Here is a 27,725-nt window from a genome sequence, read left to right as displayed (position 1 = left end):
CTGTGATATACCTACTTTACCCTTTTACGTTTCTATACATGTATATCAGATTCTTGTATTCAGCTATGTAAAATGTATCACCTTTTTCCATTAAATTTTCAGATCCATCAGTCACTGAAGATGGCTGGGTTATTTACAAAGACTACCAATATTATTTTAGCAAAGAGAGGAAAGCCATGGAAGATGCACGAGCATTTTGCAAGAAGAATTTTGGTGACCTTGTTTCTATTCAAAGTGAAAGTGAAAGGAAGTTTCTATGGAAATATGTAAGAATGTGATAATGCAACTGTGTCATGTGATAAAGATAATGTCTATGACTGGTATCACTTGGTACAACTTCAAATTATGTGCTGAATTTGAACCTTCTAAGGTCAGGGGTAAAGATGTGAATGCCAAAGTGCTGGCCATAGACATGAATGATCTGATTGCTTGAATATTCAGCATAAAATCACAGAACCCACCAACAATATTCAGACTGGGATTAGTGAGTGTCAGTACTTGATGGTTTCGAGTACACTCATTTTCAAATATTATAATTCTTAACTATTGTTATACATCAATCCTGGAATCCTGATGTTATAATGCAGGTTGATTATTAATATAAATTAATATAATTGTTGGTTAATTAGATAGGACAGCTTGTTTATTCATGTAAAAATCTCTCTTGATTTTACCAAAATTGTTGGGCAACAGTGTAAGTATAATTATGTTTTTCCAAACATACTTTGATTCAGTAACTTTCTCTTTAAACATCCTCATAGCATTCTCATTGTTTGTCAGAAAGGAGATAAGAACAGAAAATAAAAATGTTAAATGGTAATAAAAGAACAAAAATTTATTTGATTTATAAAGATTTATCTTCATCTTAGTGAATATACCTTGGTTTGAAATTCTTAGGATATTTCCTAATATTACACAAATATATATATATTTATATGAAATCTTTCCTTAGACACATAATGCCAATTGACTACTTTGTTTTAAAAATGTCTACAACAACCTAATTATTGTAGGCATTTGACATGTTACAGAATAATTTAAACTATTTGCCATATAAATTCAGGTTGTTTTATAATGTACATTTTTTTTCCCTATGAGAAACATAACTTGGAATATATAGCAACATTTCTAAACTACTCTCTCCTTAGAGAAAGTTCCTAATAGGCTGCCTCCTTACTATTTTTTTCCAGTTTTATTGAGAAATAATTGACATGCAGCTCTGCATAGGTTTTAAGGTGTTCAACATAATGCTTTGCCTTACAATATATAGAATTTAAGAACTACTTTGTTACATCAGTGTATATTGAATATATGTAAACTCCCATGTTCTAGGTAAACAGGAATGGTGGACAGCCGGCATATTTTATTGGTTTATTGATCAGCTTGGATAAAAAGTTTATGTAAGTAAATCAAAAGAAAAACTTTCCTTAGGCTTGATCTGACACACACCTAAGAGTTATTTTGAAACTTTGTTTTGCTTATTGTAAAACAAAAAACCCCACAGGGCTCTCATTCTGAAATGCTTCAAAAAAGAAAATACCCAAGAATTTAAAGTAATTCTCATAAATAAGTTCAGTCCTACAATTCTCAAATGGCTCAAAATCTGATTTAATCTCAGGAAACAACTGTCTTTACTATCAGATAATACCTGCTAATAAATCATCTAAGAAAATATGTTACAGAGATATGAATACGGGATTTCTTTTAAAAATTATGATTCCTGTTTGGACTGTCCTTGGTGCACAGAGCCAAAAGGACCTTTTATGTCACCCCCCCCCCCATTGGCTTTGACAGTGCTGCTTTGAAGTATTCCTTCAGCTGCTTAAAATGCTTTCCCTTCGAAGCAATAGCTGCACTGTTTTCTATTAGATACAGGGACCAGGGAGCATTGAGGAAGGGAGGAGATTAGAATAGATTGGGGGCTTCTTCCTTGTTCATTAATACACATGTTCTCCTAAGTTTGAAGAGCAGATATGTCCTGACTCACACACAGCTTATATAGCCACATATGTTCCAAGTGACTTTTTGGGTCATTTTTTAAAGCAATTTAGACCCAAACTCATATTCATTGTTTCTAAAGGTCAGGGATGTTTGATGCTGTGTGACTAAGCACTCGCTTGCTCATCGCTAAAATGTGAAGGTCCATCACCAGTGCACTCGTGCACCATCACCGCAGTCCCCCATGCTCCTCTCTCCCTCCCTCCCTCCCTCCCATCCCTCACTACATCTGAGGGTTAGGGGGAAGCAAACATTGTTTAAGAATGAACAATGATATGAAATATATATAAGTAAAAATAAATAAAATATGACAGTCACATCTGATGATCTCTTGGTCATTTTGCAGCCATCACTCTCTGAATTTTTATGATTTATGAAAATAAGCATTACCCACATCCTTAGAAGAAATGAGTAAACTTGAAAATCAAATAAAGGGACTAATGAGAAACAATATTCTCACCCTCTCTGGGTGGTTTTGTTTTGTAAGAACCATGCCTAAAAAATACCAAAGGGAGAGGACATTTGCTTCTGGCCCATGTCCAGATGAAATGGAGTCTGTTTTTTTTCCCATGGAGGGAGAAAAAGAGAGAATAGCGAAGGTATTGGGTTGCTTCAGGGGAGCCCATGCCATCAAAAACACCAACTGACCTTTGGGTTTTCCTGCTAGTGTTTCTAGAATCTCTTCTAGAATTTGCATAGAATCCTGTGCTCCTTTCATGTTTCAGTCAACATCTTGCCTGGGCCAATTATATGATGATTAAATTGTTGCTAAATCCCTGGGTTTTCTTTTCCAGGTGGATGGATGGAAACAAAGTGGATTATGTGTCATGGGCTCCAGGTGAACCCAATTTTGCAAACGATGATGAAAACTGTGTAACCATGTATTCACATTCAGGTACACAATATAAAAATCTTCTTGCATTTACCTCGTAGTGTGATATGTCATTTATTACATCCTTAGGCAAGCTGTGCCTATCATCAGGCAAGAAAATTAGAAAAATAGAGGAACATTTTAATTTTAGCAGCATAACCATTCAATTTGTAGGGAGAATGTGGATATTTAACATTTACCATAAAAAATGACAGTCTTCTCACTTCTTATTTGATAAAAGAAACATTTTTTCATGTTCTGATTTGAAAAAATTATACAGAATGATTGTATATCTCCTTTATCTCTCTCTCCAACTCTTTATCTGTAAATGGGAATAATGATTATAGAAACTATCTGTTGCTGAGAAGATTAAATAAAGTAATAAGAGCAAAAGGGTAGTTTTTTTTGAGTCTGTTGTATAAAATAGTTTGATTGTCATCAGCCATTTTTGAGAATGCTTACAAAACATTAATGCACTTTTAAAAATAGTGGTTTTTAAGCATAAATATCTAAGTCTAATTTAATTATTATGTTCTTTGCTAGGGTTTTGGAATGACATTAATTGTGGTTACCCTAATGCCTTCATTTGCCAGCGGCATAATAGCAGCATCAATGCCACGGTTATTCCTACGACCACTCCGAGCTCAGGAGGTTGTAAGGAAGGCTGGAGTCTTTTTAATAACAAGGTACTAAGAAAACTAACTGTAGCCTTTCCATTGATCAGTATAGAGAGTGACAATGCAAATCTTTCAGTGTAAAGTTAAATTCTATGTACCTCATAACTTTAGAAAATGTTTGGCAAGAATAGATGGAGATGCCTATCTCAAATTCAATGTGGTAACTAAGAGTATATGTGAAGATTTTATCCAAATAGTTGTACCCTTTGTCCCAAAGGAGGAAAAAACTTTGCAGAGAGTTTGTGGGTGAAAAACCTGACTTAATTTTTGATCTCTACTTGGTTGTATGAAAATTTATATTTAATTATGTGTAGTGATTTCTGTAGAGCAAACAACATTTCCTTTAGTTAATTCCCATTTTTTTTTGAACATCCATCCTAGTGTTTCAAGATCTTTGGATTTGTAGAAGAAGAAAGAAATAATTGGCAAGAGGCACGAAAAGCTTGCATAGGATTTGGAGGAAATCTGGCATCCATACTCAATGAAAAAGAGCAAGGTATGCAGCCATTTATGATCAGTGGTGCATTGAAATATGTATTCTTCCCATCAAATGATATGAAGGGGAAAATTAAGTACATATTATGAACAATTTTATTCAGTTATGGGCACCATACTAGGAACTTGACATATAAAGTCCCTTTCCATTGTCATAACAACTCCAAGAGGCAGGTGTCATTACCCCCCTGTGAATGAGGAAAGGGTGTTCAGGGAACCTGGAGTTGGAGCTTGCTAAGTAAACTGTAGGGTTGGGAACCTAACTGGGTCTTCCAGTTTATATTCCATTTTGTTTCCATCAATCCAGTTTGACCCCCATCCCCTCCATCCCCCAGTTAAAGATAGAGAATAGTTTTAGGAATACAATGAAAACTGATTTGCTACTTACTGCTCTTCTAGTTATGTGATCACATAACTTATAATGCACTAACACTAGCTTTTAAATATATGCTTTGAACGATTTGAGAAAAAATAATTGATAAATAATAAGAATAAGCCAGCACTTTGAAGAGCATGTAAGGAGGAAACGTAAGATTGTAAAATTCATTATGTTGTCAAAAGAAGATACTTGACCACATCTGCATGGTCTTTTCAGGACCACTTTACCTGAAATAGATATTAGGTTAACTACATGATGTGACTTCAAGGACGATGTTGACCAATTGCTGGTCATTCAGATAAAAACGACTAAACTAATGAAGAGTTTGGAAACCATAGCAAGTGAGGAGTGTTTGAAAGGTAGCAGGTTTCACACCTGGGACAGAGGGTATGGTCTTTGAAGGATTATCCTATGTGACTCCTAAAGGAAGACTTAGAATTAGTAAGTAGCAATTATAGAGAAATAGATTTCGTTTCACAATTGGGAGGTCAGTATAGCAATTAAACTGATCAGATGGGCTGCTTCCAGAGTTTTGTAAAAGGCTATGAAAATGCTTAATCTGGAAAGAATTTGGATGGATGCTGTAGAGTCATAAATGTTGACTGGCATTTGGTATGGAAGATGCTCAGGAATGTTTGTTGTACATATGAATGAATTTATGCAGATATTGTTAGGGCAACATATAGTCTGGATAATTTCTAAGTTTCTTTTTGGTTCCAAGATTCTTTGACTTCTAAAATCATTTACTGGAGAAAATGCATGTCTCAAAGATACATAATAAAGAAGAGAGACTCTAGGATCCTGTATGCTATTCCTCTAAGTGTTTCTTTGACTCCAAAAATGCTATCACGTGCTCTCTGGGAGACATTGTGCAATAAGTCAACCAAACTTTTCAGTGAGAACCTTTGACAAGTTCAGTGACTTGCCAGACACTGACAGGAAAGGATCAAACCATAGCACAATAATAAAAAAAATTAAGAATATAATATTCACATTTCTCTAACTGGCCTACCACATTTTGGGCTGAGCTACCCAGCAGAGAAACACAATCATTGATTTCCTCTCTTAACCACAGAGTGCTGATTCCTGGCATAACAGAATTAGAACCTGGGTAATAGAGATGTGCAGAAGGAAACAATTTTCAGATAAAATAACATTATTCCTGGCAAAACAGGCACACGTTGTTGAATTCTTCTTGTGGTTGTTGGCAGAAAAAAATGTTAGTGCTGAAATATTGGCTGGTAGAGCTTTTCCACATTTCATTTCAAATTGGGGATAGGGTAAAATTTATTATCTTATTTAGGGAATAAAATAAAATGAAAATAAATACCTACCCATGGTCTTCTCTCTTTGAAAAATACAGGAATAAAAAAAAATTACCTTTGTTAACTGAGAAGTAAGCAAATATCTGACTAGGAAGCTTGCTGCGACTACTACTCTGCAGAAGAGCAAGCATGTAGCCATGGTTTAAATGTGTAATTGCGGGGCCTCCCTGGTGGCAGAAGGGGTTAAGCATAGCACTATGAAGCTATCTGCAGCTATGAAGCATGAATTCGATCCCAGGCCGGGGAGGTGACCCACATGGCACAGCAGACTTCTCCTGTCTCTCCTGCCGCTCCCCTTAGCAGACTTCTGAGTATTTCAGAAGATCTGCCTGTTTTGTTCCCTACTCTGTCTCTGGTGAATCCTCTCACCCCTCTGCACCTCTGGCCTGTACCCCAGTTCTTGTCTGCATAAATAAATAAATAAATCTTTTTTTAAAATGTGTAATTGCTCATGAATAAGCAGGTAATTGTATCTCTGTGGCTTCTCTCTATTTTATTTTATTTTCTATTAATAACTCTAAGTGCCTTGTCATTGGTTTTCTGTTTACATTCAGAAGTAGCATTTAGGCATAAGTCTTTGGAGATGGCTATTTTATAGAGCAGGTGCTCATCTACCTTGGCACCCACATTCCTGGCAGGTGTTGTGCTGGCTGCAGAAGGCAGCTGACGTGGGAAGCTTGGGAATAAGCTAAAGGAAAGGAGTGGTACATTCTATAGCTTCTGGATATTTGTTGCCATCTTCTCTGCCACACAACTGACAAGGGACAAGAGGCCATATTTGTCTATATTCTCTGAATTTCTCTAGATCTCCCCTTTCCATGATGTGAACCTTAGCCTCAGGATACCCCCTGGGTCCAAACACACTCTGGACAGCTGCTGACCCCCTAGGAGTTCACCGCCTTGAAGGAGTCCCCATTGGGTAGCTCTTTCAATTAGGTAATCCAAAGTATTGATAATTGAATAGCTGAATGCGTCTTGTTTTGACAAATAGTCTTGTCTTCATAACTCTTCTGGACTAAGAGCTCTCTCCCCAAACATATTTTCACCCACCCCCTCTGCAGTTATTATCAGATTATGTGATTTATAAAATCAGGACACTTACCAACCCATTGATGACTGTGCATGAATTAGAAAAGTGCACATCTTCCCACAGTGCCAGGGTAGTTGTGACCCAGATTGGGTACACAAATGGAGAGTGAGGCAGGAGGTGGGCATCAGCAACCTTTGACCTCCTTGATCCAGTGCCCTGGTGCCTTTGGGCAGGGCACTATTGTACAGATATCTACAGTGACTGAGTAAAACCTAGCCTTTTATTGTGAGAAACATTTGACAATCCAAAGGTCAAAGTTAAAGTAATAACATGGCTAACATGTTTGTATTCAGGGAAGTGCTTTTAAATAATAAGAAAGACCTTAAACTGATATGATATTTGAAAATGAATATATTTTGAATGTCTGTCATATTTTGAGTGTTTCCTCCCAAAGTTTAAAATTATCTTGTGAAACTTTCTTTCAGCATTTCTCACCTATCACATGAAGGGCTCTACTTTTAACGTCTGGAACGGACTGAATGATGTCAATTCCGAGCGCACGTTCTTGTGGACAGATGGGCGAGGAGTTAGCTACACCAACTGGGCAAATGGGTTCCCAGCTGGAAGGAGGAGCAGTCTTTCTTTTGAAGAGGTAAATATCACTCTCCGTACGATACCAGTATGCTTAAAATCATCATGTTAGTAGTTACTCGTCTGTGAAAAGTCTACCTTGATCTGGTTTATCTTAGAGATTTTTACAGTTTCAGGCTGAGCCAGGCTGGAGAAAAGAGGCAAAAATTCAGCAAAGTACTCTTCAACTTAAGGTTGCAAATGAGATGTAGGGAAAGTCAGTTCCAATCTGGGCCTATGGAGTAGTCAGGATGTTTCCTGCACCCAGAGTCACCAACTTTCGTTGCCTAAGCTGCTCCTGAGCTATTGAGGGTGTCATAGGATTTGGGGTTTGTCTGGAAGCTACTATTACTTCCACATATATCATCATTATAGCTAACATTCCAGAGTGCTTATGATGTGGCAAGTACTATGCTAAAAGTTTTTATATATTAATCTAAACGGCAGATGATTGCTTTTTTATTATGCTCTTTTTACTTATTCTTATATCATCAAACAGCCAATCAATGTTAAATACCATTCTGAACATTGTGAAAAACATGAAGAAATGTAAGAATTTGTGCTTCTGTGAAAGAAGCTTCCACTTAACCTGAACTATTATATCAGAAAAAAAGAAATGGAACTAGGTAATGACAGGACCAGTTATAAAAGCACTGTAATGGTTAGGAGTTAAGAAACTTACTGTGGGAGCAGGTGATCTGATGAATTAACACTTACCTATGCAACCCTCCATTTGTGGAGGGAAGGGATATGAGAAAGAATCAGCAGTGGTTTGTTTTCTCAAGAGTCTTAAAACATAAAGATCAGGGAACTTGGCAAGAGGATGGAGAAAACCATGTTTATTGGGCAAGGTGAGAAAGTGTTCCAGAAAATATATGCAAGGTGGGTTTGGGCAGAAGTAGAGTAGTGACTTTGGATGTAAAAGGAGTTTTGTACAGAAAAGAAGTAGGGGTAAGCGTGAAAGGTGGAAAGCAGAATTAGAGAAATCTAGATGCTCTACAAACAAGTTTGGACTTTGTCAGATAGGCAATTAAAAAGGCATCTTTACTATCAGTGCAGGGTAGATAGATTTTGAATATGGGTGGAGCAATTCTTTGAATTTTCTGAAATTTAAAGAAACTTATTGAGAGGACTGTAAACTTACTGAAGAGATTTAATGGCTGAATGGAATGGAATGAGGTAGGGTTTACTTAGAAATGTTTCATGTATAAGTGTTGAATTTTATGCAAATTCATTATTATTCAAGGTTTTTGTTTGTAGAACATAAAGAAAAGCAATACAAACAAACCAACAATCAATTGTAATTTCACCATCTAGAATAAAAGTTAATTTTTTAATTGAATATACTGTTATACTGTTCTTAGTGCTTGTAAAATAATATAGTTTATATTTTACAAATATGGAATCAAAACACACATACTGTATTATTGCAATTTCAGGACTTGAAAAATAGAGGATTAAATACCATTTGATAACAAGAGTGGGAGAAAACTTTCCATATGTATTTTGTGGTATTGACCTGTTTTTTGTGGACAGATTTTCTGGAGTAGAGCAGAGACTCTGAGCCAGGATAATGGAAGATCAGAATAGCGATGAGGGGAGGTGAAGTGGAATAGACAATCTTTGAAACATAGAATTGGGGTTCCTGACACTTGAGGCTTGTGAGATAATGAGCTGTAGGCAGGACATTGAGAGGACACTCTAATTGTGGTATGTTTGATAATTGTGATCAGGGAACTGACGAATTTTCTAACAGTAAAGTTTCTCACATCTATCTTCAATATTTATCCAACTCTATGGGTGACTTCCAGTTAAAATAACAAGAGTTCAGTGTGAGAGGTCTATATGGTAAGGGGTGGTCTACCTGGTAAGGGGTGCAATTGCATTAAAAGTTTGCGTTGAACATACTGTCAGTGAATTAGGACAGTCTTCAAATTTAGAGGTTAGGGGTAAGGGCTGCATTTTTTTTTTTTTTGCTTATTAATGAATTGATGTAATTAATGATTAATTCATGTTTCTTTTCCCCCTTCATAAATATATAGGCTGACTGTGTTGTTATTATTGGAGGGAAATCAAGGGAAGTAGGGAAATGGATGGATGACAAGTGTGACAACAAGCGAGGCTATGTATGCCAGATGCTTCCTGGTAAGATCTACCAAACGTTGGCTGTCTGTAAGAGCTGTGTTTTTAAAAAGTATTTTTTAAAAAGTGCCACTATTTTGCTGTGAACTTTAAATTGTTGAAAAATACAAGTACTTACAAAAACTGACCACTCTCTTGCTTGATCCTCACTTTCATCCATAACAGACAAAAGCAGTGGTTTCTATATTTTATTCATGAGTGTGTGTGCATCCTTCATCCATTACCAGAGAGTTCTGTGCAGATTAAGCTTGAACATTTTTTGAATTTTGTTTGAAAATTGGGCTGTTTGTCTAATTGTGACTTTTTACAAATATGGAATCAAAACACACACACTGTGTTGTTGCAATTTCAGGACTTGAAAAACAGAAGATTAAATACAGTTTGATAAAGAGAGTGGGAGAAAACTTTCCATATATATTTTGTGGTGTTGACCTGCTGATTGTGGACAGATTTTCTGGAGTAGAGCAGAGACTCTGCGACTTTATAAAAAATATTAGTGTGAGAGCACATAGGTTCAAATTGCATAATTTGAGAACCATTGACACAAAACATCAATTATGCTTTGGTGTTTGTTGTATGTCCTGTATTAAAACGAGGTATCTGATTTTTTTTCTTTTCATTTTAGGAAGTTCACGTATGGTTAAATGAAAATAAAGGAGAATGTAATTATTTACTTAGAATCAAGATAATGATTACATGCATTTTAGTTTCTATCAAAACTACAACAAAAATGTCTAGCTATACAAGAAGAAGTTAGATTAGAAATGAGCGTGGAGGGTGAGGTGGGTTGCTGTTATTCTGAGTAAAGCTCTTAGAGGATCAGTTTGAGAAGAAGATACTTACTCTCTCTGATCTAACAGGTTTTTCTATTTTCTGGAAAATCAGGGAGCTATTGTCTTCTTATGACAAAGACTGAAAATCATTTCAGATGGTTGAAAAGTACTGCAGAAATTCCAAACTTCTCTACTTCCCAGAACGAGTCTTGGGGTGCCGGTAATGCCAAGGCATGCCATCTGGGCCTCTGTCCTTTGGGCAAAGGGGGAGGCTCCTTGTGATAAATCACAAGTGTATTTAAAATCTTTTTTTCTTATTATGAGATAAATGATAGACTATCTGCACCAATAAAATACTTAGAAAATTTTTAATAAATTAATCTTAAGCAGATAACATTAGGGGAAAAAGGAAGAATATAAATTTTATAGATTATCAGTTATGCAAAAAATACAATAATCCCCTTTAGAAAATAGGAACAAAAATACTATGAAAAATGGATTAAAACCTGAATAGTGATTATCTTTGGATAGTGGGGTAAAGACTTCAACTCCTTCATTGAATTTTTCCACGTATTTCAAACCTTCTCACTCTCCACAAATGTGTGTTACATACATTATGTGTAATACATATTTATATTTTAGGTATGTAGGTATAAATTATAAGGAAAATGTGAACTGTTGAGAGGTAATTTTTAGTTGGTTAGAGTATTGGTTATGTTTTCTCTTTATGTTTTTGTGTATTTTCTAGAATTTCAACAAAGACTATATAATGTATCTTTTAAATTGTTGCTTTGTTTTTATTCATATGTATAGGAACATATAGGAATAAAAAACATGAATATATATATATATATGAATAGGTAGGGAAAATGACAGTTTATAAAATACATAATGCATGTATAAAATACATAATACACATATAACCTACAAACTAACCACCTGAAAATGACTCAGTATTTTAGTTTTTCCTAGTATTATTTCTCTGAATGTTTTAACAAGCAAGCAAATAGATAGGTTAACTGTTTCCTAATTATATGTAGCCATCCATGAAACTTTTTTATCTAGCTTTATATCAAACTTCATGTGACACTTTTAGTTGTCCAAAATTTCCCATTGATATTAAGTCAACCCCAGATCTCTCCAAGTTGGGAAATGATAAGATTGTTAAGTTCATATAGGTTGCAACATTTAAAGGGGTCTGTCCTGGTTTTCTGGATTTAATGATATTTTACCAACACAAGATGGCAGCAACAGCAGAAGAAAGGGGAAGATACTCTTGCTTGCTGAAAGGGAGTTGTTACCTTACCAGGCATAATCCAAAGTAAGTTTGGCATTTGTGTAGTGACAGAACAAGGTAGATGGTGAATTGGGTTGGTATAAAGTGGAGCACATCAGAGAATCAGCCAAGACAAAACTAGTAGGGAAAGATTTTGAGAACCATAGACCAGGGGTGGTGGCTTCTTCTATAAAGAGAGAGATTTTCATTTCGTACAAAGTTACAACTTCTCAACTCTGCCATAAGCAAATGAGTGAAAATGTGTTCCAATAAAACTTTATTTATAGACACAAATTTGAATTTCATATTCACATTGTCTATGTGTCAAGAAATATTAATTTTTGGGTGCCTCCCCTGGTGGCACAGGCGGTTGAGCACAGCGTTGTGGAGCTGTCCGCAGCCTCTGCAGCATGGGTTCCATCCTGGCTGGCCAGGGAGATACCCACATGTGCGGCAGACCTCTCCTGTTTCACCCACTGCTCCCCTCAGCAGTGTATTTTGGTTGGTCTGCCTTTCTGTTCCCCACTCTGCCTCTGGTGAATCCCTTACCCTCCCACACATCTGACCTGTGCCCTGGTTCTTGTATGCATGAATGAATAAATCTTTTTTTTTAAAGATTGATATATTTGATTTATTGATTTATGCATACAAGAGCTGGGGTACAGGTCAGAGATGTGGAGGGGGTGAGAGGATTCACCAGAGACAGAGTAGGGAGTAGAACAGGCAGATTTACGGATGTACACTGCTGAGGGGAGCAGTGGGCGAGTCAGGAGAGGTCTGCTGTGCCATGTGGGTTGCTCCCTGGCTGGCCGGGGATCGAACTCATGCTTCAGAGGCTGTGGATTGCTTCATAGTTTCTGTCTTAACCCCTTGAGCCACCAAGGAGGCCCCCAAGAATTAATAAATCTTTTTTAAAAAAAATTAAATTTTTTGAACCATTTAAAAACCATTCTTTGCTTGTGGACTATGAAAACAGTACCAGGCCAGATTTCACCCTCTGTCTGTCTTTTGCTGACCCTTGATCTAGGGCATCAGCTAAGGCACATAGAGAAAAGCTCTCTTTTTGGGTCTTGATGAAAGTAGTTTAAAGTATGGGTGGAGCCTAAAGCAATGATTAGAAACCAATGCTAGGACATTGAGGAAGAAAGATCAGAAAGTCAAAGTGACTTGACTTATATTAACTATGACCGCAGAGTCAGTTTGGTTAAGATATGGGCTGTCTGGATAAAGGAAAAGGAAATTATTGGTGAGAGTATAATACTGACATCAAGGTTAAAAGAACCAGGGACAGGACAGGTGTGTGACCTTGTTTTTTTTTTTTTGAGTCTGTGAGTTTGGAGTACAGGGTCCTTGGGTTCACTCTGGGAAAGGTGTCACCAGAGCTCCCCTTTCAGCGACACGCAGTGAGTTTCCCAGGCAGGTTTCTCCACAACACAGAGACATTAGTTGTATTTAAAAAACACGTTTATTAGGGAAAAGGGACAGAAGAAGAAAGGACACTTGCATAACATAAGTGGGCAGGGAGAGCTGCCCTGAAGGGACAGGTTTGCTAAGAGAAGCCTGCATGGTTGCAGGAAGGCGGCCTTGAGGAGTGCTGCCTCCACTGAGGGAGGTCAGTGAAGTCCCAGCATGGGACAGGTCACGGGCAGGCAGGAGGCTGCTGCCCTGCAGGCAAGAGTTGGTGAAAAGAAGCACCTGCATAGTCACAGCCTGTGCAGACTCTGAACTGATACTGTCTTCTATTTTGGAGGGGCTAATTCCTTGTGAGTCAGTTGGTTGCTAATTTTGGATAACTATGTAGAATTTGAAAGGGGCCGGGGAGATTCTACAATGGGCTCAATCTCCATAGCTTTTTTTTTTTTTAAAGATGTATTTATTTATACAAGAACTGGGGTACTGGTCAGACGTGTGGGAGGGTGAGAGAATTCACCAGAGACAGAGCCGGGAACAGAAAAGGCAGAGTGACGAAATACACTGCTGAGGGGAGCAGCGGGTGAGACAGGAGAGGTCTGTCTCACCATGTGGGTATCTCCACGGCTGGTGGGGATCAAACTGTCACTACAGAGGCTGCGGACAGCTTCACAGCGCTGTGCTCAACTGCCTGCACCACCAGGGAGGCCCTCTTTTTTAAAAAAAAGATTATGCATACAAGAACTGGTGTACAGGCCAGAGGTGTGGCAGGCGGGGTCAGGGAGTGGGGGATGTGTGTGAGAGGATTCACCAGAGACAGAGTGGGAAACAGAACCGGCAGACTGACTGAAATACACTGCTGAGGGGAGCAGAGGGTGAGACAGGAGAGGTCTGCTGTGCCATATGGGTAGGTCCCTGGCTGACCAGGGATTGAACTCGTGCTTCAGAAGCTGCAGACTCCTAGTGGCGCAAGGGGTTAAAGCACAGTGCTATGAAGCTGTCAATCTCCCTATCTTTACCCTTGGATGTGCCCTCAGATACCTGGTTGGATTTTATGCTTTGTCTACGCGTCCACGCCTAAGGGTACTAGTTTCTGCAACTGTCCTCTGCGTCTAAGGAGCTCGGTTTCCATAGCTGTGTCAATGTCCATGGTATTCTATTCTACCCCTACCTCCTTGTATGTGTCGGGCTTCTGGTCTTGTGACACACCTGCTTCTCAGTTGTTTTTCTATTCTTGTCCTTCATCAACTTTATTCCAGAACTTAAACTAGTCTTGTCAAGGTACATTACACAGAGGTGGAGACAAATCAATACAAGAAGATGCAGATTCATGGATCAAGTGGAACAGATTGAGGAAAGGGGAAGAAAACTATTCTTGACATTGAAATTCAACCAAAATGGAAAAATAAAGATGATTGATGACAGGATGATAGATATTCTTTAATTTATAGGATTGGCAAAAAGAATTAGTTTATGCGTTTCTTTCATCTAGATACTAAATCTCATTAGATTTGCTAATCTTTTTGTTTCTTTCATTTCAAAATTTGATCATATATCTGCCTTAATATTCTAAATATAGTTTTGAAATTAATTTAAGCAGGCACACTGATTAAAAATAAAGCAATCTTTTTTGGTTTTAAATAGCTTTTGAAAATATTTTAAACAACTAATGGTTTGGATTTGTGCTATTTTGATTATGTTTATGATGTATGAGATTAGTAGTCATTTACTGATGCCACTCAAGTATTGTTTATTGATAATGCTAATGAAGATTATCTTTTTATTCCAGATTCTTCATTGACTAATCCTCCAACAACAGTTTCAACAGATGGCTTTATTAAATATGGTGAAAGTAGCTACTCACTCATAAAGTTAAAGTTACCATGGCTTAAAGCACAGGATTACTGCAAATTTCACAGTTCCTTTATGGCTAGCATTCTAGATCCCTATAGTAATGCATTTGCATGGATGCAGACACAATCACTTAATGAACCTGTGTGGATTGCCCTGAACAGTAACTTGGTAAGATGCTGGAAACATGAGACTTGATAGGATTGAGATATTGTGATTGAATATGGTTCTCTTTCTGTTCATTGTGTTGAACCCTTATTAAGTATAAGAAATTGTTCCAGGTAGTGTGAATGATGCTAACAAGAGCAAGACCCAATTTTTAAAGACTCCAGTGCCTTCAAGGACCTAGCAGGCTAGTGATGAATGTCAGAAAATAAATGAAAACTTATTTAAGGCTCAACTTGCTTTTAAGTGTTAAAATTAATTTCTGTCTAAGCTGTTTTATTTATTCACCTATTTCTTTCTAGTGTTATGATTATGATCATACCTTGGGAATTAAGAAAGCAATCCAGGAGCATAGCTGCTTGTTAAAGGACATACTTTTTATTTTTTTGTGGCAAGTCATACTAGAGTTGTTATTTCTCCTAAAGATGTGGAACTTCCTTCCATGTGTGACAAATATCATATTTCATCAATTCCTGGTATTCCATAGCAGAAAAAACTAGCTGGCAGAGAATGGGGTTGGATGAGGAATGAGGCATGGAATTAAGGGAGCTGCCAAAAATATTCCTAAAATGAATCTTCTCTGATGCCTTGTGATCCACCTCCCATCCATCCATCCGTCCATCCATCCATGTCACTTTTCCTTGCAAATATGATGGTCTTCTAGTCACCTTTCAGGGACTGTTGTTTTTATCTGCATATTGTTTTGTTGTATTTGTGGGGAGGAGGTGAGCCTGGTGTCTTTACTCTTCCATCATCTTGTTAGAATGAGTTTAAAATAGATTTATTTATTTTTTGAAAGACTCAGTAGGTTTCCACTGTACCAGTATTTGTAATTAAACAATACTATTGTCTTCCTTACATCTATGGACTTAATTATTACATAAACATTATTTGATTGAATATGGTAGAATACCATAAAATTCTAACTTGAAAAAATACTTGCTTTGGATTTTATCATTGACTCTTTGGTAATTGGCTTAGTAAATTAACTATTGCATTAAAAAACAAATATTTGAATTGTTTAAAAGCTCAGTTATCTCTGATGTTAAATATCATCTGTTTTTAGGCATTACCTATAAAATCTTTTAGACAATTATAAGAATATGATAGATAAGTGATATTTTTGAAAGTTATCAATCTATGTGACAATAAGTTTGTTCAACCAAATTTAATAAGAAATTGAGCGTGCAAATGGAAAAAAAAACAGCAACAGGGTTTTTGTTTTGTTTTGTTTTGTTTTGTTTTAAATGCCATACTGGTTCATTATAGTTGAAAGATCACCTAACTGGAAGTGAGAGACTTAGATTCCTTATGACTCTAATGTCTTAGAGACCGTCCCTAAGTCATTTGTCACTGGTGCTATTTCAACAACCAAACAGTAACCTACTAGTTTAATGAAAATTATGTGATTTTTTTATCATTTCAACTATAATATAAGTATTTTATTTTTTCTGAAGATAAAACTTTTTTGTACTGAAAACCTGCAAATAAAGGAGTTTCAGAAAATAAGACATAGGTTTTTAAATCAGTGTTTTCAAATTACCTTTCAAGATTGTATTCATGAGAATCTCAAGCAAGTTATCTTTTTTAAGGATACACTTACTGAATTCATTTGGTAGAAATGATCTCTAATGTTCTTTTTATCCCCCAGTGTTGAAGAGTCTTTGTGAAATCACAGTCTTAAATGTACATCTTGATCCTGATTTGGTTCTTTTGGTATTTTCTTTTGGTATTTTGGTATTTTCTAAGCAAGGCTTAATGGTTGTTTTTGTTCTTGCAGACCAATAATGAATATGTTTGGACTGATAAATGGAGGATGAGGTACAGTAATTGGGCTGCTAATGAGCCCAAACTGAAGTCTGCATGTGTTTATTTGGGTAATGATGGCTACTGGAAGACAGCACATTGCAATGAAAGTTTTTATTTTCTCTGCAAAAGATCAGATGGTAATTGACTTCACAAAAACAATCAAGGAATTTGAAACTTTCTCAATAAACAAATTCATAGCACTTGATATTATTACACAATAATATGTCTTGGGTAACTTAAGAATACGATAAAACATATTCCTTCACTTAGCAAAAGAATGACTTGGTAATAAACAAATATATATATGTATAGATAGATCACAATAATGGAGGCAGAAAATTTCCTTCATTGCTAGGATTTGTTTTTTATGAATTTCTGATTTTTGTTTTTTAGACAACTCTCTGAATCTGATGTCAGATTACTCAGGACATTATGATTACTTTTGATGTGAATAGCACATCTATATCAAAATAATTTTATCAGAATGGGTATAGATTTGGTAAAGTTAGTGATAGTATAGTAATACAGTTGTAGAATGCGTTCTAGAATCAGACAGTGGTGAAGTTGTAGAATTGTAACTATAATATTTAGTTACATCACAGATATCAGTCATAGTTATGTAGGGTCTTTATTGATTAGGATCCAGAAAAGGCAAAGTGTCTTGAAGGGAAAGTTCATAAATGAATTTTGGGTGACTTTTTGGAGAGAACTATATTTGTAGGTGTCTACATTCTTATTTATGGGTGTGATTGCCATGAAATCATAGTACATGCTCTTATAAAATTCTTCAAAAGCCAATAATAAAAATGGTGCATTCAAGTAATTGCCATTGAAACATTTTTTAGGGTAAAGGTAGATGATGAATTTGCCTTAGCTTCTAATGTATTATTCTGTTATTAGAGAAACTTCAGATTTTACTTTATTTTAAATGTTTTTTGTTAACAGAAATCCCTGCCACTGAACCTCCACAGCTGCCTGGGAGATGCCCAGAGTCAGAGCACACAGCCTGGATTCCTTTCCATGGTCACTGCTACTATATTGAGTCTTCATATACAAGAAACTGGGGCCAGGCATCTCTGGAATGTCTTCGAATGGGTAAGTGCCACATTTACTGTAAGGAAATCCCATGATTGCCTTTTCTGGATTACCACAATACTGATAACACTGTACTTTAAGAATGTGAGGAATAGGGCCTCTCTAGTAGTGCAAGGGGTTAAGCACAGCACTATGAAGCAGTCACAGCCTCTGCAGCATGAATTCAGTCCCCAGCGGACAGGAAGCTACCCACATGGTGCAACAGACCTCTCCTGTCTTGCCCTCTGCTCCCCTCAACATTGTATTTCATTCAATCTGTCTGTTCTGCTCCCCACTCTCTTGGTGAATCCGCTAACCTCCTACACCTCTGGCCTGGACCCCAGCTCTTAAATGCATAAATAAATAAATCTTAAAAAAAAAGGCGAGGAATAGAAAAATACCTGTTTGTTTTTCTTAACTTGTATTGTAACAGAATGATGTTAACATGCCCCTAAATGTAATTTCTAATATTGCAGCCTCAAAATTATGAAGAATTCCAGTAGGAAAGAATCATTTGCTGAACAAGTCTTTCTTACTTTCTGCCCTAATATTAATCATTGTTTGAATTCTTAGTTTCAGTTATCCAGAATGTTGTAGACACACCTTATCACTGAAAAAACTCAAGTTTTACAATGAGCCATTTCAGTCCAGCTATCTTACTTGTGAAGAAAAACAAAACAAAACCCAAATAGATCTGTCATAGATGGATAATTCCCCCTCCCCCAAATAAAAATGTCAAGTGAAGTTAATTTTTCAGGCTGTATCTAGAAATCTGTTTAAGTCCCATTGAGTATTTGTTTAAAGAGTTGTTTATTTTTTATACAAGAACCAGGGTACAGGCCAGATACACAGGAGGGTGAGAGAATTCACCAGAGCCAGAGTGGGGAACAGAACAGGCAGACTGACGAAATACACTGCTGAGGGGAGCAGTGGGCGAGACAGGAGAGGTCTGCTGCGCCATGTGGGATTCTCGCTGGCCGGCTGGGATGGAACCCATGCTGCAGAGGCTGTGGACAGCTTCACAATGCAGCGCTCAACCACCTGTGCCACCAGGGAGGCCCCCCACTGAGTATTTTATGAATTATTTTTACCAGGGTTCTTCATTCAACCCTTAGGTTCTTTCAAAAGTCAGCCTCAAGTTTTGACTTAATTTTGTATTTAGTTTTCTCATCTTTACCGAGGTATAACTGATACACAGTTAAGTATATGATGTGATGATTTGATATACATTGTTAAAGGATTTTTCCCATCAAGTTACCTAGCACATTATCACCTAACTTATTTCCCTACATCTCAGTTTTATTTTGTAAGGACATTTAAATCCTAGTCTCTTAGTAAATTTCAATGAATGCAAAAGTGTTTCATCTATAGTGACCGTATTATACAATACTAGATCCTAAGACCTGCTTTATCTTATAACAGGTTTGTACCCTTTGACAAACTTCTCCCTGTTTCCTCTACCCCTGACCCCTAGCAACTAACTTTTTACTTTCTGTTTCTATGAGTTCAACTTTAAAAAAAAAATCACTTATAAATGATACCATGCAGTACTTGTCTATCTCTGTTTGATTTATTTAACTTAGCATAATGCTTTCCAGGTTAATCAATGTTGTTACAAATGGCAGACTTTTAAAGACTGAGTTATATTCCTCTGTGTGTGTGTGTCTGTGTGTGTGTGTGTTACATTATCCATCTATCTGCCAATGGGAACTTGGATTGTTTCCATACCTTGACTCTTATGCATAATGCTGCAACACATGTGGGAACAGAGATATCTCTTCAACGTAGTGATTTCATTTTCTTTGGGTATAACCAAGATATGGTATTTCTGGATCAACTGGTAATTCTGCTTTGAATTTCCTATGAAAACTCCATACCATTATCCCTAGAGACTATATTAGTTTATATTCCCTCCAACAGTGCATAGCGTTCCCCTTTCTCCACATCTCTCTAGCATATTTTCTTTTTTGACTCTTTGATAATAGCCATTTAGGTCCTTTGTCTATTAAATTTTTTTCTTTTGTTATTGAGTTTTATAAATTGTTTGTATATTTCAGATTTTAACCCCACTAGAGGATTTGTGCTTTGCAAATATTTTCTCCCTTTCCATAGGTTGCCTTTTCATTTTGTTGATTTCCTTTGTCTTGCAGAAGCTTTCATTTTGAGGTAGTCGCATATCTTTATTTTTTGCTTCTGCTCTCTTTGCTTTTGGTGTTAACTCAAAAAAAAAAAAACAAAAAACCCAACATTGCTAGGACTTATGTTAAGGAGTTTGTCCCTGTTACTGCTTCAATTATATTCCTTTGTACTCTTTAGTCATTTCTACCCACTGGCATAAGCTTCTTAGGCATATGATATAATCTACACATCTTTGCATTTCCTACAGTGAGTCATTCAGTTCCTGTACACAAATGATGCTTTAAAATCATATTTTCAGAATGAAAGCTGAAATTTCGAGAAGGCGAATATCCACTCTTTGAAATTCTTCCCTTAAGTGGAAATGTTGGCATGCTTTTTATTGCTCTTAATATAAATACTGTGTTCATAAAAAATATTTTCAGTTATTTAAGTATACTTCTGTCATATTTATTTTTTATAATTTGTAGGTTCTTCTTTGGCTTCCATTGAAAATGCTGCTGAATCAAGTTTTCTGTCCTATCGAATTGAGCCACTTCAAAGCAAAACCAATTTTTGGATAGGATTGTACAGAAATGTTGAAGGTAATACTTCAAAATGTTGTATGTAAGACCAGTTTTCAACTCCATAAAGTCTTGCCTTAAATAATGATTAATATGTGAGAAGTTTGAAAAATCAAACCTATACTTTCTTATGCGATAGGAACTGAAATTTTAAATGACTCACATATTATTCACTCTTGAAAGTTGCTAATTCAAAGACTGTAGCTATATGCTAGAAAAAAATTAGAGAAGGGTAAATTACATTTGGAATAATAAGGACTAAAATTTCAACTAAAGCTATATAAGAAATATAGTCTTAGTTTCTTCCTCACTCATAATTAGTCATTGTAATCTTGCCTATAAAATCTGGTGATGAACAACTACTATAATGTAAAATAATATGCTTAGAAATTTAGCATGAATAAATTGAATTTATTGTAAGATGGATTATTTTTAAATTCTCTTTCTATTTCTTTATTTGTTCATTAGGAATGTGGCTCTGGATAAACAACAATCCAGTTTCTTTTGTCAACTGGAACACAGGGGATCCCTCTGGTGAACGAAATGATTGTGTAGCTTTAGTTGCAGCTACTGGGTTTTGGAAAAACATTCACTGCTCATCCTACAAAGGATATATTTGTAAAAGACCCAAAAGTAAGTAAAAATTGGTCCTATGGTACTTGTGTTCATAGGCCATCATTTCTTTCTAATATTAATATGTCAGGTATGGGATTATAATTTCATTGTAAATCCTTTGCAAGCTTTCCCCTTATACATGTGAAAAACCCAGTCAGCCCTAGTGATCAATTGCAGTCTGCAGATGTGAGTAAGCATGAAACACTCTGCCTGCTTAGGTGTCATAATGATTTTGGTACATCAACATCATTAGATATCCATGCCTGTGGATATGCAAAGTTGCAAGCATTTGGGACAGCCAGCTTACAAAACAGTGCGGCTTGAGAGGGAAGGGGTGATCAGTCTTCCCTGTTGAACTAGAAGGGGCCAGCATTATGGAGAAGAATCAGAATTTATTACAAAATAAATCATGAAAGACCAGTTAACTTTTCTTCTGAGATTGAGTGGCATACCATATAAAGATGGGTATTGGGGGAATTTAATAGTGTTAAATGCTCATGATGTGATGCTATGTAGACTTTACTATTTTTGTGACATTCCACTTTTGCCTTCCCAAAAGATCAGATTATTAAGTAGATCATGATTTAAATAAATGAGTTAGATCAACTACTACTCCATGCCCAGTAGATTTTATTATTTTAGAATTGTGTAGTCATTCAGTCTTTCAAAACTTGGTTCTGAGATATGACAGCCTTTAGCACAATGATGGAGTCTCACTTTACTGTTCTTTCAAATGCCTTGTAATATTTCAGAATGCAGTGAACCAATTTCTAGAATTCATTATTTATGGGTAGATTGGGTAGATCTTGAGGCTGAGTATCAAGGACTTAAATGCAACTCAGAGTATCATATTTTCAGATTTTTGAATAGATTCAAACTCAACAGATAGCCAGAAGATGCTGCTAAATAAGTTCAATCTACCTACCTACCAACCTATCAATCACCTATCAATCTATATAGTGTATCATCATGAACCAAATGTATCTATCCAACCATATCATGTTATGTCATCTCATATTTATCATGAACAAAATGTGTAAGATTCCATGTGAAATGAAAGATACTAACTATATGCAATTATTATGTTTTATATGTATTTAATGAATTTCTTATTTTACAGTTGTTGATGCTGAACCTACTCACACTTTAGTTACAACAAAAGGTAAGATCATTATAAAATTTCAAGTTCTTTATTAGAAACACATCAATACAGTTTATTTTAAAAAATCATACTAAGCATTCCCTACATATCCTGCACTCTCGGCAGAATTGCTTAAGCTGCACTAGCCCTTGTCGTTGTATCTTCAACCTCCCTTGAATGATGCTGTAGAAAAGCATGTTGTCGTTTTTACCTTAAGATGTTTTTGAAGACATTCCTTCCTCTCTTACAAAGATGGAAGAAATTTTCCCCAGGAATTTCTGTGGGTTTCTTTTCTCTTTTTGAGCAAAATTTTCAATTTTTATTTTGTAGATGACTTGAATCAGGTAACTTATCCTCTATAACTCATTTTAATGACAGCTAAAAAATGCCAAGTGAGATTTATGGCTTCCAGTAACCCCCTCCTGAACTTCAGGGGAGCTATTTATTAACTCATTGTACCTATGAGTTCAAATTGCCACTACCCTTATTTTCTGTTTTCCTAATTTTCACACTTGTTTTACATTGTTATCATTATTATTATTATTATATATGTATCTTCATATAATGCATTTGTAAGCTTATTTAAATTATTTCAAAACAGGCATAAATATTTTAAAATGCTCATTAGCTCAATGCCTCAGAGGTAGATGAAGTATTCTTGCAACTGAATAATAACACAAATGTTAAGATAATTCTCCATATCCTGTGGACTATTGTTTTCATGTTCTGCATTTCTCTTTGACAAGTGTCACTTGAAAGAATATTCATGCATTTTGGCTTTTCAAAAAAGGAAATTGTATTGTTATCTTTAGCATTTTGTGACCTGCCTTCCTTCACTTTTTAAAAATGAATTTATTTATTTTTAGCTGACTCAAGGAAGATGAGTCCTCCCAAGCCATCTTCTAGCACGCCAGGTGTCGTGGTCTTTGTGATCTTCCTGATTTTAGCTGGTGCTGGCTTCGCTGCTTACTACTTTTATAAGAAAAGACGTGTACCCTTACCTCCAGAAGGCACTTTTGAAAACACTCTCTATTTTAACAGTAGATTGAGTCCAGGAACTAGTGACACAAAAGATCTCGTGGGCAACATTGAACAGAATGAGCATGCAGTCATCTAATATCAACATGTGATGTAGATATATTTGAGCTTCCTAAAATAGTAGCTCAAATATTAGGGTCTTTCATTCAGTGTGATTGTTTCCTTTAGAATTAGTACTGTGTTGTGCTGGTCTGTCATTTTTTTCTTTGTCTAATCGGAAAAAAAATTAGAAAATACCATTTTCTATCTTGGCAAGAGATTTTCACAAAAGAGGGATAGGAATATTGACTACCACTTTAAAAAATATCTCATGTAAATACACAACACAGCAATGTCAACATTTGAACATCATTGGTGTGTAGCTGCTAGTAACTGCATGCAGAGCAAAGAACCTCAGAAGCATCCACCCTCCATTTTCTGAAATAGGTGAAGGAGTTCACAAAGAAATTTTGTCTATTGAATTGTAATTCAGTCATAGAAGATGATTTAAAAATCAAGTATCAATAACCTCAGGTGGCATAAAAATTTAGTCCCTTTTTTTTTCTTTTACCTATATAGATTTTCACTCCAGGTATCACCATTGTATTTGTACATGTGCAGAATGAATACTGTAGCTGAAAATCTTGTTTTTCCCCAAACAGGGTGTTCCAGGTTGAGTATTGCAAATGTGTTCTTTGTCCTGTTACTTGTATATCAGGAATGCAAAGATGTGAAATAAAAATATAAATTTGCATAACTGGATGTACTGAGATAATGTGAAATACACCTCAAACACATCTGTTTTTAACAGATTTGTATTTTGGTCATCCTAGCAAGTGTAAATTTTCTTTTAAATGAGATTTATTTATCTATTTACTTTATACTTAACCATTTTCTTAAAGCAAACCATATTATTGATAGAGGAATTCTTTAAATTAAACCCTTTATTTCTTTGAAAAAAGATAATAATGCTAAAACGCTATGTGTAAAAGGTGTTTCATAACAACTTGCAAATTTCCCCCATAACCATCTCTCAACCCAGAATTCAATAATCAAAGGCACTATTATTGGGAATTATTTTGTCATTTCTTTGTGCTTAAGAATTTTGTCTGAGATAAAGCTTCATGTTCACTGTGAAATACTTTGGCGGTTTCATACCTCACACAGGTACCACACTGCCAGCTCATCCTTGCCTTTCTCAAGGCATTGCTGAACGGCAGGCCTTTTTTACCTGAGTTCATTGGCAAAACTCCATGGATGGTGTGAAAGGGTCTGTGAAGGCTCCCAAATTGTATGTAAAACGTGGTCTCCATAGGTAGTTGTACCTCTTTCTTTCTGGAAGAAAATAGCTAAATTAAAAAAAAATCCATAATTCAATAAAACAGCAGTGTATTGGGTAAAAGTAGGATAGAGTTCCTAATATCCCAACTTAGGTAACAAGTAGAAACAGGAAGTGGAGATAGGGAATTGTAGAAAAAGGCTGTTGAGCACAAACAACAACTTCTCACATCTCAAACAATAGAAAACAAAATGCTTTTCATTTTCCTGGTAAGAAAATATGTTTCATTTGAAGAAGTTCCAATGACAACAATGGCTGCAGCATAAAGCAACATGTAGTTGTGTGTATGTGTTTGTGTGTGTACTCAAGAATCAACAAATACTAGGGACATGGAATAAGGTGAGAAACATGAATGAGCGTGGTTTACAAATTCTTTACACAAGTCACTTTCATTCTTATTGAGAACTGTGTTTTCTAGAAAATCTTCAAACAGCGTATATCTAAGACATGCATGTCTTATCTCTTCAAGAAACAGTGTATTCGGCGGAATGCTGAGTAGTATATTTCACTTTCATATTATCTCCTTAAACATGTAAGTCATCTGTATCTGCAGATCTATCCAAATCCAAAACTGAAATATCAGGGATTTTTTTTTTGGAGAGGGCAAAGAGGATTGAGAAGAGCAAGTTTTGGTTTGTTTATTTTATGCATTTTCAGTTGTAATTTTGTTTGTTTTTTAACCAGAAATTCTCTCTGGGGGTTAAATATTTAACGGTTCTCCTAAGCAGCTTTGCTCTGGCTTCAGGTTTCCATCAGAATTCAGCAGCTGGAATATTAGGATAAAATTAAGAATATTTTGGCACAGATGATCTCTCCTGTCCCACCCATGCTCCCTTGCAAGGCACTCATTAAATCTGCCATTTCTGTTCTCAAAAAGAAAAAAAAAATCTAAGCACGTTTTCCCTAGTTGCACTCAAACAATGTGAATAGTCTGTAACTTGAACTCTAAAAATAAAGGTGCTATCTGGAGAGACTGGCAGGCTCTTGATTTATCCATTTTTCAGTACTCACTAATCCTTCAGTTTGTATGTTACCCACATCAGATGTTTCTTAAACATTTGATATATGTTCCAGGTATTGAACTAGCTCCTGGAGAGTCAAATGTGGGCAAGAAGCATCCCTTGTCTCCAAGAAGCATACAGTCTAGTGGAGACCCAGACGCAAAAAGATCCTGTCTGAACCTGGTGGTTGCACTGGTAGAAATAGGCATAAGGTTTTTTTCCCCCAACTTTATTGAGGCATAATTGACATATAACGTTGTGCAATGGCTTGATACATTTGTATAGTACAAAATGATTAAATAAGGTGTGTTAACACACTCATTCCCTCACATATTCACAAACCAAAATACGTTGAAGAGATCAATGAAGCAGTGGGAGATATAGATGTGGCTTTAGCATGGCAGAACCAGGGTTTGTGGGACTTGAAGATTACCCTTTTGAGGGATCTCTTTAAGAAAAAGAATACAAAATTGCTAGGTACAAAACTGAAAATTTATTCAACATGAAAAAAAATCTTGAGAAATTATAAGGTTTTAAAAGCTTGCAGTTATAAGCATTGTAAGTTCAGGACAATTACTATTTTTAATAATTAACTTCTGACATTCTTATTTTTCTTGATATTCTAAAAATATCAATTTTATTAAGCTTATTGCCTTAAATGTGAATCTAGGTGCCCTGTGAATAGAATTGCAAGAATAGAGCCCCTTATCAGTTGATCTTAAAGTAGGGATGTTAACTTGGTTGGACCTGATTTAATCAGTTAAATCGTCTTAAAATTGTGCTTAGATTTTCCCTAGGATGGGGTGACTCATAGCTATAGAACCTGCAGTTCTAGGGTAGTACTGACTTCCTTTTTGATTGTCTGCCCAATGGATTTCAGACCAAGTCTTGTGGAGACTGCTGCAAGTGCATAAAGCAAGTCCTTGTAATATACCCCTATTAACAGTGGTAACCTGTCCATCTTCCATCCATCCATCTATCCATCATCAGTGTATGTTATCACTTCTGATTCTCTTTCTTTTGAGTGAACCCTGACTGATGCTCCATTACTACATTGATAACTACATAAATGTCATGCTCCACTAAACCCAAATAAAATGTATTCCAGGGCCTCCCTGGTGGCACAGAGGGTTGAGCACCATGCTGTAAAGCTGTCCTCAGCTTCTGCAGCGTGGGTTCGATTCCCAACTGGCCAGGGAGCAACCCACAAGTCACAGCAGACCTCTCCTGTCTCGCTCGCTGCTCCCCTCAGCAGTGTTTTCGGTTGTTCTGCCTGTTCTGCTCCCCACTGTCTCTGGTGAATTCTCTCACCCTCCCACGCCTCTGGCCTGTACCCCAGTTCTTGCATAAATAAATAATAAATAAATCTTACAAAAAAAATAAAATGTATTCCAGACTCAATGTCCTTTTACCTTGTTTCCCAAAAATAGTCATGTTCACTCCAAACCACCCAACACGAGAGGAAGTTTGACAGGAGGAAGTTGAAAGTGGAGCGTCTGAAACAATTATGGTTCAAATAATTCTGCTATTTTATTTTAAAAACATGACCACATGAAAACATTGCCAGAGCCCCTCACAGAGGCTTTGGAAGACCCCAGGCAGGGAGTGGTCTTCATTTATGTTACTATAGAAAGTCAGAGACAACATCTTCAGGAGGTGCCACTTGAGTGGAGACCTAAGCCAGAGTCCGCAAGGATGCGTAGAAAGTATCTTGGGGGTGAAGGAGGAAGGTGGGAATGGACATCAGATAAAACACTGGAGCAAAGCCACTGGGATGGGAGTCCCCTGGCTGCAGACAGGGAGTAAGGCAAGGTGGACGTGGCCAAGACACACAGTCAAATGTAGGCATACCTTGTCTTCATGTGCTTTGCTTTGTTGTGTGTGACATGCTTTGTTGTGTGTGATAAAGCTTTTTTTTTTTTTTTTTGTTGGGACCCTCACCGGCGGCGGGGTAATGAACCCGCGCTGCAGAGGCTGCGGGCAGCCTCTCAGGCCAGCGAAGTTTGTG

General features: G+C 36.4%; 1 protein-coding gene across 1 annotated transcript in view; it reads left to right on the top strand.

Annotated features, from left to right (window-relative positions):
* MRC1 (mannose receptor C-type 1) overlaps positions 1-23,477 on the top strand; it is a gene marked incomplete at its 3' end in the record, with an annotated part of 80,805 nt that extends 57,328 nt beyond the window's left edge. Inside the window, exons 17-30 of the mRNA XM_084254338.1 lie at positions 103-266; positions 1,333-1,400; positions 2,793-2,893; positions 3,413-3,555; positions 3,928-4,042; positions 7,261-7,427; positions 9,448-9,550; positions 14,796-15,028; positions 16,803-16,968; positions 17,777-17,926; positions 20,512-20,625; positions 21,073-21,237; positions 22,340-22,381; positions 23,227-23,477. Of these exons, the coding sequence (XP_084110464.1) occupies positions 103-266; positions 1,333-1,400; positions 2,793-2,893; positions 3,413-3,555; positions 3,928-4,042; positions 7,261-7,427; positions 9,448-9,550; positions 14,796-15,028; positions 16,803-16,968; positions 17,777-17,926; positions 20,512-20,625; positions 21,073-21,237; positions 22,340-22,381; positions 23,227-23,477 (1,982 nt within the window). The remainder of the gene's footprint in view (positions 1-102; positions 267-1,332; positions 1,401-2,792; positions 2,894-3,412; positions 3,556-3,927; positions 4,043-7,260; positions 7,428-9,447; positions 9,551-14,795; positions 15,029-16,802; positions 16,969-17,776; positions 17,927-20,511; positions 20,626-21,072; positions 21,238-22,339; positions 22,382-23,226) is intronic.
* Between the last annotated feature and the right edge of the window lie 4,248 nt (positions 23,478-27,725).

This window comes from Talpa europaea (genome assembly GCF_964194135.1).
Source record: "Talpa europaea genome assembly, chromosome: 14".
Lineage (NCBI taxonomy): Eukaryota > Metazoa > Chordata > Mammalia > Eulipotyphla > Talpidae > Talpa > Talpa europaea.
The sequence above is the reverse complement of the archived record's forward strand: the minus strand, read 5'-3'. Positions and strand labels throughout refer to the sequence as shown.